This window comes from Camelus bactrianus, chromosome 1 (assembly GCF_048773025.1).
Source record: "Camelus bactrianus isolate YW-2024 breed Bactrian camel chromosome 1, ASM4877302v1, whole genome shotgun sequence".
Classification (NCBI taxonomy): domain Eukaryota; kingdom Metazoa; phylum Chordata; class Mammalia; order Artiodactyla; family Camelidae; genus Camelus; species Camelus bactrianus.
The window spans coordinates 104,082,160-104,102,347 of NC_133539.1; the positions used below are offsets into that span (position 1 = coordinate 104,082,160).

General features: G+C 43.3%; 1 protein-coding gene across 11 annotated transcripts in view; it reads right to left on the reverse strand.

Annotated features, from left to right (window-relative positions):
- Positions 1 to 597: 597 nt before the first annotated feature.
- Positions 598 to 20,188, reverse strand: part of ZBTB38 (zinc finger and BTB domain containing 38) — a 113,851-nt gene continuing 94,260 nt past the window's right edge. For 10 of the 11 annotated variants that reach the window (XM_010952268.3, XM_074370441.1, XM_045514710.2 and 7 more), the window contains one exon: positions 598 to 7,148. In XM_010952268.3, coding sequence (XP_010950570.2) covers positions 3,558 to 7,148 — 3,591 coding nt within the window. In that variant the 3' untranslated portion in view covers positions 598 to 3,557. Of the gene's footprint in view, positions 7,149 to 16,201; positions 16,448 to 20,188 lie in introns of those variants that run through there. The other variant, XM_010952274.3, reaches the window with a different exon arrangement.

Below are 20,188 nucleotides of genomic sequence, written 5' to 3' on the forward strand. Positions count from 1 at the left end.
TGTGAAAAATGGCTAGTTTATAATGGCATTAAATTATAATTTCACTCCATAGTCTAAAAAAAAGTGTACAAAGTCTTAAAAGCTGATTTCATAAGGCAATATCCCTGAATAGAAGAAAAACCAAAGGCCCAAAGTATTGAGGCCTCAGTAAGTAAATCAGCGTGGCGTCCGGGGAAGCTGAGTCTAACACGGCCTCCTTCCAGCCAGCATCGTGGCAGCTCCCATCACCAGCTGCCCTGCTTTGTCCAATCTCTTTCCCTCACTCTCTGCTCAGTTTCCATTAAGCATTTTTCTCTAAGGTGTTGAGAAGGAACAAAAATATGAGCTTTGGAGTCAGGCAGCCTTGGGTTGGGATCCTGGCTCTGTCTGGATGTGGGAGCTTCTCAAAATCACTATACAACGTGGACAGTGAAAGCTACTTCCTAAGATCGTTGGGAAAGGACTGAACAAAAGAGCCCATGTAAAGAACGTGGCCAAATACCACGCAGTCAACAAATGTGATGCTTCCTGTGGGTGGGCAGAGCAGAATGCTTCCAACACTGATTTATCATGAGATCAGGCCTATCCAAAGTACTAAATGATAACAAGACGTCCATCTCTTTTATTCTGCTTTTTTTTTAATGTCATATTCCATTTGAGTCCTAAGCATGTAAGCAGGTACCAGGAAATGTAAACAAGTAAGGAAACAGAAATATACTGAATGAATCGTATGTGAAGCAATGCTGTGACTCACGCAGGTGACATAGCTGCTTGGCTGCACAAAAGAAATTAACATCAAAACGTTTAAAAAGAGACAACATAGGAATAAGCTATTTTAATCGAGCAAAAACACATTTATATTCATTAGTTCTAAAAATAAAATTAGACTTTTCCAACCCTTAACATCTGCATTTAATAATATCTTCTAACCAAAATACAGATGCTAAAACAGCAAATTACATTATATCTTGTACAGCATACAGTATGTTCACTGTTAACACTTACTTTAATTCTAGTTGGTCGTTATGTACTCAATGCATAAACATCACTTATAATAAAATTTTCACAATGAACAAAAAAAGTGACAAGGCTGTCTTAAAATGTCTCTGCTATAAATTGTATAGAATATACAGAATTACAAAGTCAAGTATTTTTTATCAAAATATACACCCCTCCCTGAAACTAACACAAGCTATCAACATTTGAAACGAATAATACAATTATAGAAAATATTTGCAAAATTATTTTTTCATGTATAAATATTCTGCCATATTTACTTTGGTCTAGAATTATCAGCATACAAGTCCACTTAAAAAATACCCACATGTAAGGGCTGGGAGACATCACTACATGTAATAATTTTACATTTGGAGTTACCTCAAATCAAAATGACTCAAATACACAGTCATTCTCCTTGACTCATAATCCTAATTGAGATAAAACAAATTAGTAGATCACAGGATTGCTTATTCAGTTTTCTAATTATCAATTCAAAAATGATTTTCATAAGCCCTTTGCAACTATCTGTTTAACAAAACCCAAATGAAGAGTGCAGGTGTACATATATACAACATATAAAATAAAGTTGAATTCATTTGCATTTTCCTGTATTATATAATACTGTTTGTAAGTGAAAGTAGCTGAACAAAAGGTAAATGCAGATACAATGTTGGGGTTACTTAACAGCAAAGTACAACAGTATAAAAATGTCAGCTTTGATCATGTCCTTTTCTGGGTGTTTAAATGCTTTCTTGCCCACCCCAATCCATATTAGGTCTTCTTCATGGAGACATCACAACACTTGAAGAAAGAAACTGGAGTCCTTTGAGCTACTTCTTCACAATGGTAACCTGGCAACCTTGGGTTTCCATCTATTAAATCCCATGAACGTGAATGGCTGCAGGTCATCCTTGAACCGGGTTCCAGATTCTGTTCATACTGGTGATCAAAGGGGTAAGAATGCTTTCTCTCCCCCTTCTATTCTGGCAGTTTAAAGAGTAAGAATTATGAATTCCAGCTTCCCAGGAACCTAGTCCACATGATGGAATATCCTATAGGGTAATTAGATTTTGAGGGTAGTGTTGACAGTGTGGATTAGCATAAAAGAGCATTAAAAAAAAAAAAAAACAGAAGTGGGTTTTCAGCAAGGGGGCTAGGTGACTACAAACATGAAGCCAAGGCATCTGGCTTGTGGATATATTTCTGAGTCACACAGGGAAGTGATGGAAACTTGTCACTCCATGTTCTATTCCCCCACCCCCGCCAAGGACAAAGCTCTGTTTGAGGCAAGGAAGGTCATCATTTAAGTCATTAATGGGTGGGGTAGGGGTGTGTGTTTCTGTTGTCCTTTTTTTTTTTTTTTTTACTAGTATATACTCCTGCTGCATAATCTCCAAGAAGGCTGACATTTGTAGGGAGCAGGCTGTCGCTTCCACGTGCCTGGGAATTCACCACTGTATGCATGCCTTGCGCTACATTTCCTGGACACTCCTTCAGTGGAATGGGAGGTGTCCAGTTTTACTTGAACCCTTGAGCCTGGTTAAGTCTGTCTGGAAAGACCTCCACCTCCATGGAGATGTGATGAATGGAAGACTGCAGGGAGTTTCAGAAGAATTCGACCTTTCTTCATTTTCTGAAGTGAGGCCCCTAAAAATAATTTATAGCACAGCACGCGTAACCGCAGGTAAATTCTGGGAAGGCTCTCCCCCACAGATAAGGCATGACCCATGTTTTCTGGGACTTGAGTAGACCAGTTCCAGTAACAGCTCGTCCATAATGTCAAAAGAACAGCATTCCGCAGCACACACATGCTCTGAAGTCATACTCGAAATGCTTGCTACTGAATTTTACATCAGTCCTCATTATTTGTGGATCTATTGCTCATCCTTCTAATTCTCTACAGGGGACCTGGACAGTTAGAAGTTACAGTGACTTATATATGTATTTTACAAGGCTTGTGTTGCAGAAAAGTATTTCTAGATAATGTATGAATGTCCTACTTCGGTTACTCATTTCACACATATTTTCAGCTATACTATTAAGTATTTCATATGTATCCATTAATTTAAACGATTTTTTAATAGTGCAGAAGCTGGATGGGGGTAATAACTGTCATAGCTCACTTACCTTCTAACATATTTATGAAGATGACATTTTCACAATCTCTAACCCTTATTTTCTCCAGTGACTAAAGACAGTTCAGCAGCCAGCTCTTATAAGCACTTACAAGAAAGTTTTAAATTAGGCTAAAATTAAACCCTTTTCTGTCCCCGCTGGTAGAAATACCACAGCTGAGAACTTCATAGACTTTCACAAGATACTTGGGATATTGGAAGATTCCGGTATTTTGTTTTTGTGCACTTTGCATGAAGTTAATGCTAAAACCCAAAGTAGATATTAGGATCCTTTTTCTGGAATTTTCGCAAATGAGATTTTGTTACATTCCATTCCTTCATGACTGTTATGTGAACAAAACTAAACAAAAACAAAGATAACAGCTAACTAAAAAAACAAACAAAAAAACCCAAACCCACCAACTTCCAAGTTAGGTTTTTGAAGATTTTTCTAAGTGTCGCCATTCAAAGGACATTGTCAACAACAGTTTGTACATTATCCTTTTGGTCACTGTCTTCTGAATCAACGAAATGTGGATTCTCCATTGAGTTTTCGTGGCCCGTGTCGCCTTCTGTTTTCTCCTGCTGACTTGGGCTTTTGAATGAGTGTTTCTTCTGGTGCATCCCCAGGGCAGCAGCTGTCTTGCAAATCTTGGGACACTGGAAGCAGGCATAGCCCTTCCCATTGTGCTCCCGAATATGCCTCTGCTCGTGATTCCGTTTCGTGGAGAGATACAAAAAACTCTGAAAGCAGATCTGACAGTGGTAGCGCTTTTCGCCAGTGTGGATCCTTTCGTGGATTTTGAGGGTCTCGTTCAGCGTGAAGGCCTTATTGCAGTACTGACAGATGAACTCCTTCACGCCCAGGTGGATGCGCTCGTGTTTCTGCAAGTTGCCTTGCACGGAGAAGCACCGCCCACACGTCTTGCACTCATAGGGCTTCTCGCCCGTGTGACACCTCATGTGCATCTTGAGGGTGGAGGGGCTCTGGAACGGCTTGGCGCAGAGCTCGCACGTGTAAGGCCTGGCCGTGAGATGCCGGTGGGGCCTGCCTTGGTTCCCGGCCCCCGAGGCTTTGTCCCCGTCGCAGAGTTCGCACTGCAACTTGGGCATCTCTTTATTTTCTTCCTCCTCGAGGGCCTTCTCCTGGGGGGCCCTCCCCACAGCGCAGTCCAGTTCCGCCGGGTATTTGCACTTACCGCTCGGGCTCCGGTGCTCATGCTCCTTCCTCCAGTTGGCTTTCCTCATTTTTCTCAACTGCCTGGACTTCTTTTTGGGTTTGTAGTTGTAGTAAGGGCGCCACGGTTTGTCCGTGGAGTCCTGGTCACTGGCGTCGTCGAACATCTCGCTCATCTCCACACACTCGGACTGGCAGAGCCCGAGCGGGCTATCTCCGTTGGTCTCCTGGTCACTCTCTTGTGGCAGAGTCTCCTCCTGCGTTTGGTACTTGGGTCTCCTCCCTCTCTTATAGAACAATTTTGATCCTAGGATGTGCCTCTTCACAATGGCCTCATTCCCAATTTTCACCGTTATTTGGCAGAGGGGCGCGACGTTGCTGTTGGTGGAGGTTCCGGGGAGAGCAGGCTTTGCGATGTAAGTTTCAATCTTACTGGATTCTTTAATGATGCTTGTGGTTTTGCTCAAGGACCCTCCAGGATCAGCCACGTATTTGGACTCCTCTGGTGTTTCTCCCCTGTTACACAGTATGGTTTTCTTTTTCTCCTTCATACTCTTGGGTCTGCTGATGACCCTCCCCACTCTGTCTGGCTCGGGTCTGCTGTCGTCTTTTGGGGTCTGACTCACAGCCGGGTCTGGAGGGGCCCTGGGGAGGTGGCCGGTGGTGGCAGCGACTGTGTTGCTGTGCATTATCACCGAGGAAAACTGGCTGCTGTGCACAATGACCGAGGGGGCCGAGCCACTGTAGCTGATCACAGAGGTGGAGTTCTCACTGCCGTTACTCACCGACAAAATGGGGGCCTCCCCTGCCGGGCCATCAGAACTGACGGCGTTCTCAGTGGAAGAAACTGACACCTCTGTTGAATAAAAGTTACCATCCGCATCGACTTTCAGCTTCCCCCGCTCTCTCCATTTGGTACCCTCTGCGTTCCGCACACTGGCGGGAGTGGGAACTGCATCCTGATGTGCTGGTGTTTCCAAAGGGATGGCTGGACTGTTGGTCAAGGTGTTTACACTGTCTTGGAAATTCAGAGCAGGTAATTCAGAGCCGTGTGGATTCTGAATAACATAGGGACCAGGGGCAGATTCATTCATCTGACTGTTTTCTTGCGTGTTTTCATAGGAAGAATGTCGGTAGCTCTTGTAAGGAGCCCTCTTGCATTTCATTGGCAGGAGCCTATAAAGTTTATACGGATAGACACTAGGCTTCAAGCCGCCGTTTGCTGTTTTTTTACTGATGGAAAGTCTGTGATCGATGGCATGGAAAGACTTCTGGTGGTTTTTCAGTATATAGTAGGTCATGAAAGTTTCAAGGCAGAAAATGCACTGATAGCGCCTCTCTCCTGTGTGCCAAATCTCGTGTCTTGTCCTGTACTCGGCCAATGCAAATACTTTGTTGCAGTAATGGCAAGGATACGTTCTTCTCCATGAGTGAACATTCGCATGTCTGCGGAGGCTGGATAAAGTCACATAGCTACGTTTGCATACAACACAGCTGTACAGCATCTGCCCGTTAACAAATTTAACCATGTGGTCTGTTTCTGGCAAGGTGCTCCCGGCACTGGAAAATTCACCAATCCTGTTTTCAGACAATAAAGGTTCTGGACCTGTGAAGGAACTTCCGTTCTGCCCAATGGTGGGGTAGTTTTCTAAAAAGCGCGGATTCCCTCCAGGAACGGGCATATGGCTGGACCGCATGCAGATCTGCTCGTGCCGGTCCAGTCTGTTGAGGGTGCTGAACTGTTTGTTGCAGTACTTGCACACTAAGGGCTCCTGGGTCGGCTTGTGAAGCTGCATGTGGGCGCTGAGCAAAGTGCTACTGTCAAAAGATTTGGAACAACAGCTACAATTGTAAACGAGAGGCGGAACCTCCGCGGCCGGCGGCCCGGGGACGTCAGAGGATTTATTTTCCTCTTCCCTGGGAAAACGGACATCTCCTTCGCTGGTGCTGGGAGATTTTGAACGGGAAAGACTTGCAGCGGGCTGAGGACTTCCTTCTTGATTCCCCTCCGAGCTGGCTGCTGGAAGGGGTGGTATATTTTCGGGAGCTGAGTCTGAATCCTGGGGTACAGGGAGGGTCTTTGGCTTTCGGCATGTTTTCGGTTTTGCTGCAGGGGCCTCGCAATTTTCTTTAGCCGTTTTCCCAGGCGAACTGCTGTCGTGTTCACGTCCAGGCTGACTTCTGTAAGCCTCGGCCACGGAGGACACGGCGTATGAGTGCTCGGCGAGGGTGCGGACAGGCTCCACCTCGTGGCAGACATCAGTCCTCTCCAGGCAAAGGCTCGTGGTTCTCATGGAGTCGGAGACCTTTTTGAAACTTGCCCTCAAGTCCAGTGGAGAAAACATGTTATTACTATTTTCTGTCTCAATGATGGAAAAGGCATTTGTGATCCTTGGCCCATTTGTGATGGCTGGCTCTTCATGCCTTTTTTCATTTTTTTCTTCTTTAACCACTCCTTTTTCAGTAATGCAGAAGACATAGGGACCTGGGGAATTTGAGAAGTTGCGATCTGTAAGATCTTCCAAGAAGGATATTCCCAGCTTTTTTCCTGCAGCTGCAAGGTCAGTGACTGTTTCCTGTCTCTTGACGACGACTGTGGAGCTGTAGATATAATTAAGGATTTCTGTAAACACTTCAGCTTTGAGATCATCCAGCTCCAGAACGTGGCTGGAAATACAGATTGTATGGCTCCAAAAGATATTTTTGAAATAAAGGCTTGAAGCAGCCAGGACATTGCTGTGGGCTTTAAATTTGGTGTCTTCCACAATGATAGTGACATCACATAAAATGCCCCGAATGCGCTGCTCATTTAAGATGGAGAGCACTGTGTCGCTGTGAAAGTCGTCCTTGAGGTCCCTGGAAAGGGACATGACTGTCATCTGGAACAAGAGGAGAGAAATGGTCAGAGCCCCTTCCACAATTAGCTTCTTTACTTCCAGGCTATTTTCAATTTCTTTGAGAAACCTTTTTTTTTTTTTGTATGAAAATATAGGGTTTTGTTTTTTTTTTTAAAAAAAATCTCATCCTGTTGTTGCTTCTAAGACTTGGACAAAGCTAAATCTTTATCTTGCCCCAGCCTGTTTCTCATACCATTGCTAAGAGTTGTTATAGTTGGAAATCCTCCCAGAATTTTTCTCCTTCTTTCTTCAAAGTTGTAGCTACATATGCATGTCCAAACTTAGGGGGAGAAGGTTTTCCCACCAGATGTTAAGGGTCTTATCATCGCTCAGGGCTGCTGCATTGAACTCTTAAGAGTGGGACAATACCATGGTCCCACCACAGGCCTCCTATCTATTTCCAAAGACCACCCTGATTATCTGATCCAAACATAATTCATGAAGCAGAAAAATTATTTTTAAAAAGTTTCCGCTCATTAAGCAGTACCTGTGAGTAAAGGTACTGGCTGCTCAGGAAAGCAGTGAAAACTGAAGGAGCCATTCCTAATTTGTGGCTCTGAAGGGTCTCTCAGTGGAAAGGCTCAGTCTGCATGACCGAGTCTGACCACCAGGGGCACCCTGCCCCTCTGCGCCACCGGCCCTTGTGGGGACCCATCCCGTTCCTTCTGGTCTGATTTCCCTTTCATGATAGCCAAAGTAGAACAGGTTTTGTTTTGTTTTGTTTTTTTCTAACTGAAGTACCATCGGTTCCAATGTGTCGATTTCTGGTGTACAGCACAATGTCCCAGTCATGCATATACATACTAGACCAGGGATTTCAAAAAGAATTCACGGAGGTACTAAAGGCAAACAAATAGGAAACAAAATACAAAACCAGGAAAGTACGTTTCTGAGTTGCCATATAGCGTCTAGTCACAGGTTCCTATATTTGCACAGTTTAAAGGCACGGTGGATCTTGTTCTGGTCTGAGGAGCCCACCTTTGTGGTCCCCAGAGCCCAGTTGTCATCCCCTCTATGTCCTTGAATGAGCCTGGGATGGCCAGTGCCTACCCAGCAGCGTTCATGGTTACCCACAGTAAGAAATACACAGTACGTAGTGACCTAAGACAGTGGTGCAACTAAAACTTACCCTTACCATATGTGATGCAGTCTATTCTGTCCTATTATCTTTCATGTAAAAAAAACTGAAGTATAGCTGATTTACAGTTCGTGTTAGTTTCTGGTGTGCAGCACATGATTCAGTCATACATATATAAGCATACACATATATATGTGCATATATATATATATACATATATATATATATACATATATATATATATATACACACATATTCTTTTGCATTATAGGTTGTTACAAGATACTGAATATAGTTCCCTGTGCTATACAGTAGGACCTGTTGTTTGTTCTGTATATAGTAGTTTGTATCTACTAATCCCAAATTCCTAATTTATCTCTCTTCCCCTGCCCATTTTCCCCTTTGGTAACCATGTTTGTTTTCTATGTTTGTGAGTCTATCTCTGTTTTGTAAATTAACTTCATTTGTCTCAGTTTTTTTAGATTCCACATATAAGTGATATCACATGTTATTTGTCTTTGTCTGACGTAGTATGCTAATCTCTAGGTCCATCCATGTTGCTACAAATTGTCCTATTAGCTTTTATTTAAAAATGCTAACAGCAACTCACTAATTTTACTACACAATAATAGATCATCCCCTAACTTAAAATAAAACCCCAAACCCTCTCTGGTCTAAAAGACATACTACCCCGCTCTTCATCTAGTCTCTCTACCCCTCGTCCAGTGCTGTCGAGAAATCCGTATAGCTCATTGCCATTTCTTTAACTCCGTGGCAGTGTCTTCAAGCACGGGAGTATAACGTTTAGCTCGTGGCATTCATCACTTGGAACAACCTGATGGCCACATAAAGAATCTCTTTTTAACTTTTTGTAAAGTGATTATAAGCTGTGTCCAGTATGTTATTTAGTGTCCTTTACACAAGAATCCACTTGATAAATTCTTTTTATCTCACTCAGCCATTGGAAAAAGTGCATTCCTACTAACAAATTCTTCATTATTCTGATAACGAGAACAATGTACTTGCCATGCTTCTCTTTTAATTCTCAAGATGAGGCAGCGTAGAACTTTCATCATCAATTGTTGCAGCCACTGTGAGCCTGGGTTTCTGGTGTGACTACTGTCTCACTTTCTTTATTCAGTGATGGCTCCTCCCCTCTTGCTTTCCCTGCCTTTAACTGTTAACCTTCCATGAATCTTTTCTAGAGATGTGGGAAATTAAATCTATCAATAAAAATGGAATTAAATGAAAAGGAATCTGTATGGCTTCCTCTGTGCCCCCAAAGGGAGAAAGGGTCCCCCTGAACGGGCTGCAGGACTCCATCCTTCACTGGGTTATAGATCATAGCATATTTGGCTGATGCTTCTTTTGCCTTCCTTGAGGTCTCTCTGTCCTGGGTCCCCATAGGATCTACTTTCTCTCCTGACTCATACCTTCTTATCCTGCTTGGCTTCTCTGAAGCTCATACATTATTTCAGTTCTTTATCTGGCCTGACTGGACAGTCTCAGAACTGGCAAAACACACGCTATAACTCAAAAAAGTGGTTTCCAACTCGGCTTAGTTCTTTGCTGACATCACCTATTGTGTCTTCTGCTGCCAAACCCCTGCACCTCCCGGAACCTCCTCCTCCACAGCACTCTGAACCTTCCACTAGGTTCTGCTCTGTCTGGGGAATACAGTGTTTCATGGCAAGTTAATAAATACCCTAGGGTGTCAGATTATAATCCCTGCTTGCTTCTGTAGGCTTCTCTGATTCTTAGCTTGTTCAGTTAGGATGGTTAGAAAAAGACCAACTCAACCATATCTTAGTCATATTCACAGTTAGAACAACAAGTACAATAGGACATATCTTTATACATGTCATTAAAACACCCTCATAACTTTAGAACATCCAAGTACAACATCTTTCAGGGCAGTATCGACCACTGAATCACAGAAATCCTTAAAATATCAATTACTCAGCAGCACCTTACTTTGCCTTCTTGGCACACACACAAAAACGTCCTTGTATCAGTTTTATCCAGTAGATATGTTATTACCTAACACAGTGCCTGGAGCTGGAGATACCGAGGAGAGTAAGGCAAGTCTCTGCCCTCAGGGAGCTCAGCGTCGAGGGGAAGAAAGAGAACTGTCAACGAATAGCGGGCATCCACAAGGGCAGGCCTCATACTGAATGCACAGCATGTCAGAAGATGAAACGACAACTTAGTATTTACAGGGGCCCTGGAAGGCTTGGCATCAGTGAATAAATAATACAGGGGTGTGGGAAGGGCATTCTAAGCAGAAGGAACACCATAGGCAAAACAAACAATGGTAACGGAGGACACCGTACTCAGGGACTGGTGAGTGGGTCTGTGCAATGGCAGGGGAGGGTGTGTGCACAGCTCCGTCCCAGCGTCCTCAGCAAAGCTGGGCACACGGCAGGCCTCGGCGTCTCTCTGTTGGATGCGATGGGCAAGGAGCGGAAGTCAGCCCAGATCATACAGCACTCTAGAGGGCTCCCCACAGCAAGTTTTACGTTGCAAGTACCAGTTATCATGGAAAGTTAGAGTCAGATTTGAGTTAAAAAAAAGATCCCTCAGGATCACTTAGGTGGCAGGCTGCTCAAAGGATGAGAGAGGGAAGCAAGCTGGTTGCACATCAGCTAGTTAGGCCATCCTAGTGGTCCAGGTAAAAATTAACCCATCCACCCCAGACAGAGTGAGAGCCTGGGAAGGAGCAGGTGGCCCCATCCCCACCTAAGAAAGTGGGCGAGTTAGTATCTGAACTCAGAATTTATTTTAATTCCTTTGACCAATTTTTTTTTGTACTGAAATGCCATTTATTTTGTAAAGCTTCAGTATGCATTCTGAATTCTTTTTAAATTTTATTTTATTGAGTTATAGTCTTTCAAACTCCCAGTCTGTCCCTTCCCACCCCCCTCCCCCCAGCAACCACAAGTTTGTATTCTATGTCTATGAGCCCGTTTCTGTTTTGTATTTATGTTCATTTGTCTTTTTCTCTTTCTTTCTTTCTTTTCTTTTTAGATTCCACACATGAGCGATCTTATACAGTATTTTTCTTTTTCTTTATGGCTTACTTCACTTAGAATGACACTCTCCAGGGACATCCATGTTGCTGCATTATGTTGTCATTTTTATGGCTGACTACTATTCCATTGTATAAATATACCACATCTTCTTTATCCAGTTGACTGGTTTATTGAACAACTGCTAAGTGCAAGGCATCTGGCTAAGTGCTGTAGGAAGACAAGCGTTCATTTCTCCTTTGAACAGATGCTTACTGAACACCTACTTTAGGGCTTTGGGATAGTAGTTCCCAAACCTGGCTATGCATCAGAATCCCCTGTGAAACTTTAAAACAGTACAGATTTACAGACTCCCCCCTACAGATCCTGCCTCTGCAGAGACTGGTTTGGAACAGCCGAGGTAAGAGCCTGGAATCCATAATATTTTTATACTTGATTTAGTGAATAAGGAATACATTCATATGATAAATTCAAAAGGCACAATGAGTAAACCTTGAAAAGTCTCCTTCCCACTTGGTCTCAGAGGCTCTTCAGGTTTACTTTTATCAACCAGCCAGAGCTAGGCCTGGGGGCTGATACTAAAACCTAGTGCTGTTGGTGTTAGAGAAACAAAAATTCTGCCCCCAAGGGTTTGTGGAATAGCAGGGAAAATAGGATGTGTTCACGAACTGCTGTAAAACAAAGATGCCTGGTGGATGTGCTTCCTGGGAGAAGGTTCTGGGAGTTGGGGGGAGAGGCTTGGGAACAGGTGTGAGGGAAGGCAGAGCCCAGCAACACCTTGCAGGGAGATGTGGCACTGACTTTAGCAATGCAGATACAGACAAGGCTGAGGAAAAGGAAATTCAGTCAGAAAGAGGCACAGTCAAGGGGTTCATGCCCTCAAGAAGCTCATAATCTAGCAGTCAGTGGAACAGTTTAAAACAAAGACTCCAAATCTGCAAATGCAAATTGAAAAAGCAGTCGAAGCTGCAAATTAAAGTCATATTCTACATGTGCAAAGTGCAACCAAGGAATAAGTTCCAAGTCTGCAGCCCAGAGGGGACCCACTGGAGGCCACGGGCACATCTGGTTCCCACAGGTTGGGTTTTTGAAGTCATGTTTTTGAAAAACTGAGCTGATGTTGAAAAACAGTAAGATTTAATATAAAAATCAATATATCTTTTCTTGAAAAAAAAGAAGACTGGGCAACGATGGGTTATTACCTGCCTAGCAACCGAGCAGCCGTGTCCCTGCGTCACAGTCACCTACATGCACGTGCTACCTGCCCACGTACCACTAAGCAGCTTCTCTCGGTAACAAGACCAGCCTGGCCCCTTTCGTCAGTTTGGTTTGTGCAACTGATAAGAACATTAAAGCCAAATCACACTGGACCCACAGTTCTGATCAGATAAACTTACTTTAAGGATAACCCCCCAATTAAGATGTAAATGAGCTTGTGGGGGGGAGGCAGTCATTCTCACCAAAAATGTATTCTTTGACTTAAAAAAGTAAAGTGATTTTCTCCTCTGCAATATTTCCTCATAGAGAGTAACTGCATACAGAAGTCTCAGGAATTCCTGCCAGTGGACAGCCCACAACAGACTTCAGAAAAAGACACAAGTTGGGAAGCAGATGAGATAGAATTTACATGAAATTTTCTAAAATGTGTTCTAAAAAGCGAGTTTCGTGCAATACATTCACTCTTTTCAGTAGTACTGCTATGATGGAGTAAATAAGCATGGAAAAGGCTAACAAAAATGTTACACATGCAAAAATTTGGGTGAACCAGCATTTTAAAGAATAAACTAATTTGTGATTAGATAACTGTGGTCACCTGACTTATGTTACCATTTTTCTGAGTCTCTATTTTAGCTGCAATAGTTTTTAACATATATCTTCCAAACACATACATACACATATGTATATATCCACAAGCACGTACACATAAATGTATGACTATAAAAGTATATGAACATATGCTATATATATATTTTATAAGCACACAGGGTGGACATATAATTCAGCATCTGAAAAACAGGACACGAGAAAGAAAGGGGGTGCAATGAATAACTATGCAGGGAAACAGGTAGACATTGGGAATGGACCCTGGGAAGTAAGAATAAATGATCATCCTGTATTTATATATATAAATATGTAAACAAAATAAACACCTCTAGATAAATTAAATATAAAATTCTGTATTGTAGCTATAATTATATACGGGTATATTTACATAAAATATACTTTATAAGTATGTAAAATGCTTTTAAGGCTTTTACAAATATATGATAATATATTCATACTTAATATAAATGCCATTGGGAAATGCTAGTTAATCAGCATATTTAGAATCTGCTGCTGCTTTTGTCTCCTGCCATATTCCAGCCTTATATGATAAATACACACATGTATCATGCAAAGATAGGCACTTAAATGAGATGCTTTTGGTGATTAAAATGACTTTTCTTCACCTACTTTCAGAATTAACTAGTTTTTAAAAAGTAAAATAAATCTGTGCTCATGGGAAAATACTCAAACAGTCCAGAAGTGCATTAGGGTACAAAGCAGAAGGCCCTCCTCCGTGCCAGCCTCCCAGCCCCACATCAACACACTCACAACACGCACAGCACACGCACTCCCTACGTGGGTGCCCTTCCTCGTGCCTCGGGAAGATTTCCACACTCTGCATGAAACTCTGGAAGGAAAACTGTATTTCCTCTTGAGGTCCTCCTTTATCCTCGCCCCTAGGCTCCTCCGCCTGGCAATTCCCATAATTTACTCATCTCAGGTGCCACCTTATCTGGTCAGCCTCCCTCCTTTGGAGTTTCTAGTTTGGAATTTCTACTTTCTAGTTTGGGGTTCCTACCTTTTTTGTCACATGCAATATTATGCATTTGTTCACATTTTTATCTTCCCCTCTTTGCTCCTTGAGCACAGGGGCAACCTGGCTCATCCTGCACCCTCTGCACCCATCGGATATGGTGCAGTGTTAATACCGACAGTGAGCAGGGAGGCACTGGCTCCTCAGGCCCTGAGCAGCAAGTTGCTTAAATAACATACTGTGCTTAGAAAGATTCCTGATTGAAAACTTTAAAAAATTAGACCTAGATAAAGCCAAATTCTACTCTAGACAAAGCAAAATTACTAGGAAAATAAAAATCAATTCCTGTTCCTTTTTTTTTTTCGAGTTTCCTTCTAAACAGGCAGTTCTCGAAGTGTGTTTCATGGACCTCTGGGTCTCCCAAGCCCCTTTCAGCAGGTTCCTGAAGTTAAAATGATTTTCGTGACAACACTGAGATGTCATTTGCCTTTTTTTACTCTGCTGACGTGCATTAATGGTGCAAAAGCAAAGATGGGGAAACTGCTGGCCCCTTAGCAGGCATCAAGCCAGTAACACTTAGATGAAGGAGTAAAAATTATTTTCTATTAAATCTTAACCCTTGAATATGTATCTTTTTACTATTGTGTGAGAAAATGGGACGCACACATAAAACACTTCTGGTGGTATTGAGAAGTGATGACTGTCTTGAAAAAAAGCACTTAGCCTTGGGTGTTTCTTTGAGTTTTAAGTTGAACTAGTCAATTTTTTTCATGGAACACCATTTTTACTCAGAAAAAAATGACTGACAGACCCACCATGGTTATTCAGATACAGGTATCTGGACAAACATTTTCTTTGAAAATGAACTAAGCAAGTCTGTCATTTCAAGGGAATAGCCATTTTGTTGCCAGTAATAAAATCTGACTTTTGAGCGAAAAATAGAATTTTGGAAAACTTGTATCTACCACCATGACACTTCTCAGTACATAATGACTGCTGCTCTAACCTACAAGAAAATGTTCAAAATCATTTTTTAAAAAACTATTTAAAATTATTTTACTCAATAAAATGAATCCTATATAAGCCTAAATGAACTAAAGACAAAATGAATGAAAGTGTGTTAAAATACAAAGCAGAAATATGAGGCGACAGAAGGAGAAACCAAGGGATAGAGAAACACAGACAGACACGCTCACAGGCACAGAGATGCACACACACACTATAGCCAACTTTTAATTATCTAAGCGTGAAATTATTACTATCTATCTTTTGAATTTGAGCATGGCTGGAAAACCATGTGGACCACCAGCCATTCCACACTACACTCAGGTGAAAATTGGCCCTTGATTTGCAGGGTTGCTGCCTATATTCTGTTGGTACAACTTATCATTGCTTAAATCCTTGTCTTCCAAGTCTCAAAGGTTAGCTTGGTCAGAATATTTTGTTTGCCCTTATGAGTCCAACCATTCATCTACTAAATTAGTCCTCTCCTCCTTATATCCGGGATACTGCTTTGGTTAACTCGTTCTGGGAGTGAACTTGAAAACAAGGGAAACAATTTTTGGCAATGATCTGATCAACTAATTCCCAGTATTTCTAGCTTAATTAAATATTCCATCCCCCTAGTTAGGGCAAGGTAACTCTACTGAAATATAGAGAAGTCAAAAAACTTAAAATCACAGTTTCCATAAAAATTCTAACTCTTACAATGTAAACAAAAAAATCTTGAAAAACCTCTTTAAGTTGTTTAACCAATGTAATTATTATACAGAACTTCATAGGGCTTGTCAATAAAATCTGATGTACTTTTATTAGCAAATCTTTAAGACACGACAGATGAAGAGTAGGGTAACCCTGCTCAGTCTGCATTCTTAGTGAGAACTAGAAGTCACCTACTTACGGCCACTCTCCAGGGCCAGACTGAATCCTATTTTCCTAGGTCTTCTGATCAGAGGAAAAGGCCAAGAGCCCTCTTGCTGCACCTCGGCCACTCAATTCCCAACGTACATAATGACGAACTGAATCAACAGAACAGACTTCTCCTCTCTACTGCAAGTCGTCTTCTATAAAAAGAAACTCAGAAATAAAGCCCAACTAAAAAAAGAACACACTGTATTAGGATACTGACCTGGAATCCTGCAAAAGTCAAACTCACTGTCCATTCTGGGCCAGCGCGGGGCCCATACTGAAGTGAAGTAAAATCTACTGTGTGGATCTGCTATTCTCTGCAGAAAGTGTTCTGACAAAGGACACTGCTTCAGTGATCCGGCTCCGCCATCCCACACACATCTTTGCGGTGCGTTTTCTCATAGTCATGTTGGGTGACTACGTCAGACCTCCTCACGTGACAGGGTGTTAGAAACACACGCATCAGATCTCGAAAACAGATTACAAAACAGAAGCCCTTTATAGAGTTCAGCTACGTCTAGGAAAAGGAAAATCCTCTTGATTTGCCTTCTAAATGCAGCCCGATAGGAGCAGAGAAGAGCTGCATTTATCAGACTTTAATGCAGTTAAGCTATCAGATTCGAGGAAGGGTAGGATGACAAGGGAAGTTTGTTTTTCATCTAAAATTCAGGTGGCTGGAAAGGCTAACACCAGGAAGCTGCTAAGGTGCATTCAGCAGAGAGGGAGGTTGGCCTGTACCATCTTCCTTGAATATATTATTTTGAAAAGGTAAACATGTGGTCTCCAGACTTGTAGTTGCGTGCATGTAAGTTGTGAGAACAGCATTATCAGATTCACGATTGATGCAATGTGCCCAGTTAAATATTTCAGGTTGCTTGTTTAGAAAGATGAAAGGGAAAGGTCCTTGGTTTCTTTTTGCTTGTTTGTTTTCCTTTTTGAAATACAGCAGTGTTTAGGGTAGCTCCTGGGTTTATCTCAGGATCAAGCTTGCCAGGCCACCTGTCTGCTTAAGAAAGCTGGCAAATGGGCTTAGAGCATCTATCACTGAAACCCTGAAGGGCTACGTCCGTTTCTTGCCTCAACCAAATTCCACTAACCTTTAGAGACGCTGACGTGGAAGGACATTTAAAATCTGAATGCTGTGGGGACCAGGACAGGTTTCTGTCCCCTGGAACACCGACTTTTAGGGATGAGCTTATCACCATGAGTGGATTCAAAAGCCAAATACCACTTTCTTAAAGGGCCAGCTGACTGAAAGGCCCTGTTCCTCTCAGCTAACTTCCTGTCAGGGAGGGTGAAGGAAGAACGGTTGTACATTCTGATTCTAAACAAGAATGAACCTCCGGCTTATTGCAAGACAGGTTATCCTAAGAAAGGACAGAAACCAACTGCTGTTCTGTTGTTAAACCATCAGAATTCACCTGCCATCGCGCCCTTGCTCTCCACCCCTGGTCCCCCTGCACCCCAGCTTTCAGGAGACTCCTGCAAGACAACGAATCACAGTTTGCATGGATTCTTTCTGGACGAATCAGAAACTCGGTAGAGAAGAGTGAACCAGGTAATGCACAGGAAAAGCACAAAGCACAGTGCTCAGCGCACAGTGGGACTTCAATGAATGCGAGTCAGTTGGAGAACGGGCTGTATCCTGCTTGCTTGTATGGAGAGAACTCCTGGCATGGGCCACCCTTCATGCAGTGCAGTACGGCCTTTTAACATAAAGGAGGCAGGGGTGGAGGTGGGTATAGCTCAGTGGTAGAGGAGGTCCTGGGTTCAATCCCCAGTACCTACACTAAAAAAAAAACCCCAAAAAACCAAAAAAACCACAAAGGAGATCGAGTCAGGCCCTGCTGGGAGCCCTTCAGTGGCTCTCCTCAGATGTTAGGGTAGAATCCAGACCCCTGCAAGGCTCTACACTGTCCAGGGGTCCTGGCCACTCTCCCCCGGCCTCACAGCTCCCTCTGCCCCTCTTCCCACTCACACCCATGCCCCCCTTTGCCAACTCCAGCTGCCGAGTCTCCCCCAGCCCCAGTCCAGGTCCTGCCCATGGCTGGCTCACTTCCACTTCAGGCCCAGCTCAATGTCACTCAGGGGGACCACCTCACCGCTCTATTTGCTCCCACCTTTACTTGCCCCTCCCATCACCTGGTTTATTTCCACAGCACGTACCGCAGCCTGCAATTATCATATGTGTTTGCCCGCCAGAAAGGAAACTCCAGGAGGGAAGGACCTTATCTATCCGGTTCACTGCTGTGGCTCCAGGCCACCGTACATGGCAGGTGCTCAGGAAATATTTAAAAACACAGACTCACCCTGATGAAAAAAGCAACCTGCACGCCTGCCCCCTCCTAGCTGCTCTGCTTTCTTCTTTTCCTCAGCACTCATAACAGCCCCACGCATCACACAACTTACTCATTATTATTTATTGTCCGTCTGCCTGCTAGAATCTAAGCACCACAAGGGCAGCAGTCTTTGATTTTCTCCACTGATGTATCTTAAGCACCTAAAACAATGCCTTCTACATCATTGTAGGCCCTCAAAAAATATTCATATACTAAATGAATGACCTGTACTATAAATTGATGCCTGTTTGTAAATCAGCATTATGTATGAATAGGCAGCATAAATATTGCAAATTACAATTTTCATCTGTCTGAAATTCCCCAATCCATTTTGAATAAAATTCCTTGTAGCTGACACACTCCAGGTTGCAAAGCACTTCACATATTAATCTATTTAATCCCCTTCATCATCCTGCAGGGCGGGCATGGAAAATGGAGATGCTACTATGTACCCACAGGGTTAAAGGAATGAACAGAGTCAGCGCTCACTATGTGGAAGCTGCTACTCTCACGCCCACAGTATAGATGTGGGAACTGAACCCAGAGAAGTGCCCAGCTTGCAGGAGAGCTGTAACCTCTGATGGTGGTACACCGTCCAGGCCTCTGTGCTCTGCTGCTTCATTCGCACGTACACACACAGGAGGGAAGTCAGAGCAGCTGACCCACTGCATCCAACACAAAACGGCTCTGCACCATGTCCCAAGCTGCAGGCTGGTTGCACAGGATGACCCCTGCAGAAGCCTGTGGCAGGCACAGGCCCAGGTGAGATTCAAAAGCTAGGACTGTTGAGGGCAGCCAGCCTGGGTTCCATGCCAAGAAGTCACTGGGAAATGCTGCCTGTCATGAAGCAGAATGTGCCAGAAGGGTCCCCAAAAAGGGCAGCTGAGGATCTGCATTCAGGCAAGCAGATCCCTGATCATGGGCAGTGGTTACCAGGGCAACCTGGGCATTGCTAGACGATGCACTGTGGGCCTGGGACCCACTGCAGCTGGCAGGTGTACAGTAGTGGTACAGGAGACGATTTCAAAGTGCCAACTGAACACGTAGTCAGTCACAGCTTCTGCCCCACAGCCCAGAATCTATGAAGCACTCAACATCAAGAACACCTTTACACTATGCTTATAGGTTGCCAACTTAAAATTTTTTGCATTAAAAACAAAGTTGATTTTTAAAAACTTGTTGCCAATTCAGTCCAAGCACACAGGAGATAAAAGCCAAGGATCTGCCCTGCCAGGATTTGCTAATCTGAAGTGAATGCATCAGGAAGATGAGTTTTTGGTTGCCTTCCCTCCCCCACCACAAGTATTTAAAGTTATCCTTTCATTCCCGGCCTGGGGATGATATAGTTGCAGGGATCATGAGGCTCAGGCTGGAGACCTGTCAGTCATGATAAAGCAAAAGACTGGTGGGTACGAAGCCTCAAGAGAGCTCTAAAGGAAGAGATTCTCCAGGGTGGGGTCAGCTTTGAAAGGGAGCCTTTTCCGTGACAGAGAAAAGAGTTTCCTGGCCAACATGGAGATGAGACAAGGTCAGTGAGGCTCAGTTAAATCCCTAAACCCAAATTCCAGTACTTTTACCAAGGCTTATAAGGTCCTCTGTGATCTGACCTCATTTCCTGCCACTCTAACCCCTACCAGCCTTCCTTCTGTTCCTTGAATGTGCCAAGGATCTTCCCACCTCAGGGCCTTTGCACGTGCTGCTTCTACAGCCGAGAAGGCCTTTGTAGCCTGGACAGCAGCCCACCCTGATCTCTACCCAACGGTCCCTTCCCCCTCATCAGGTTCATCTGTCCTATCCTCTCAGCATACTTTTCTTTCACAGTACTTACTATGATTTTAATTATTATTTGACGAACATATGCTTTACCA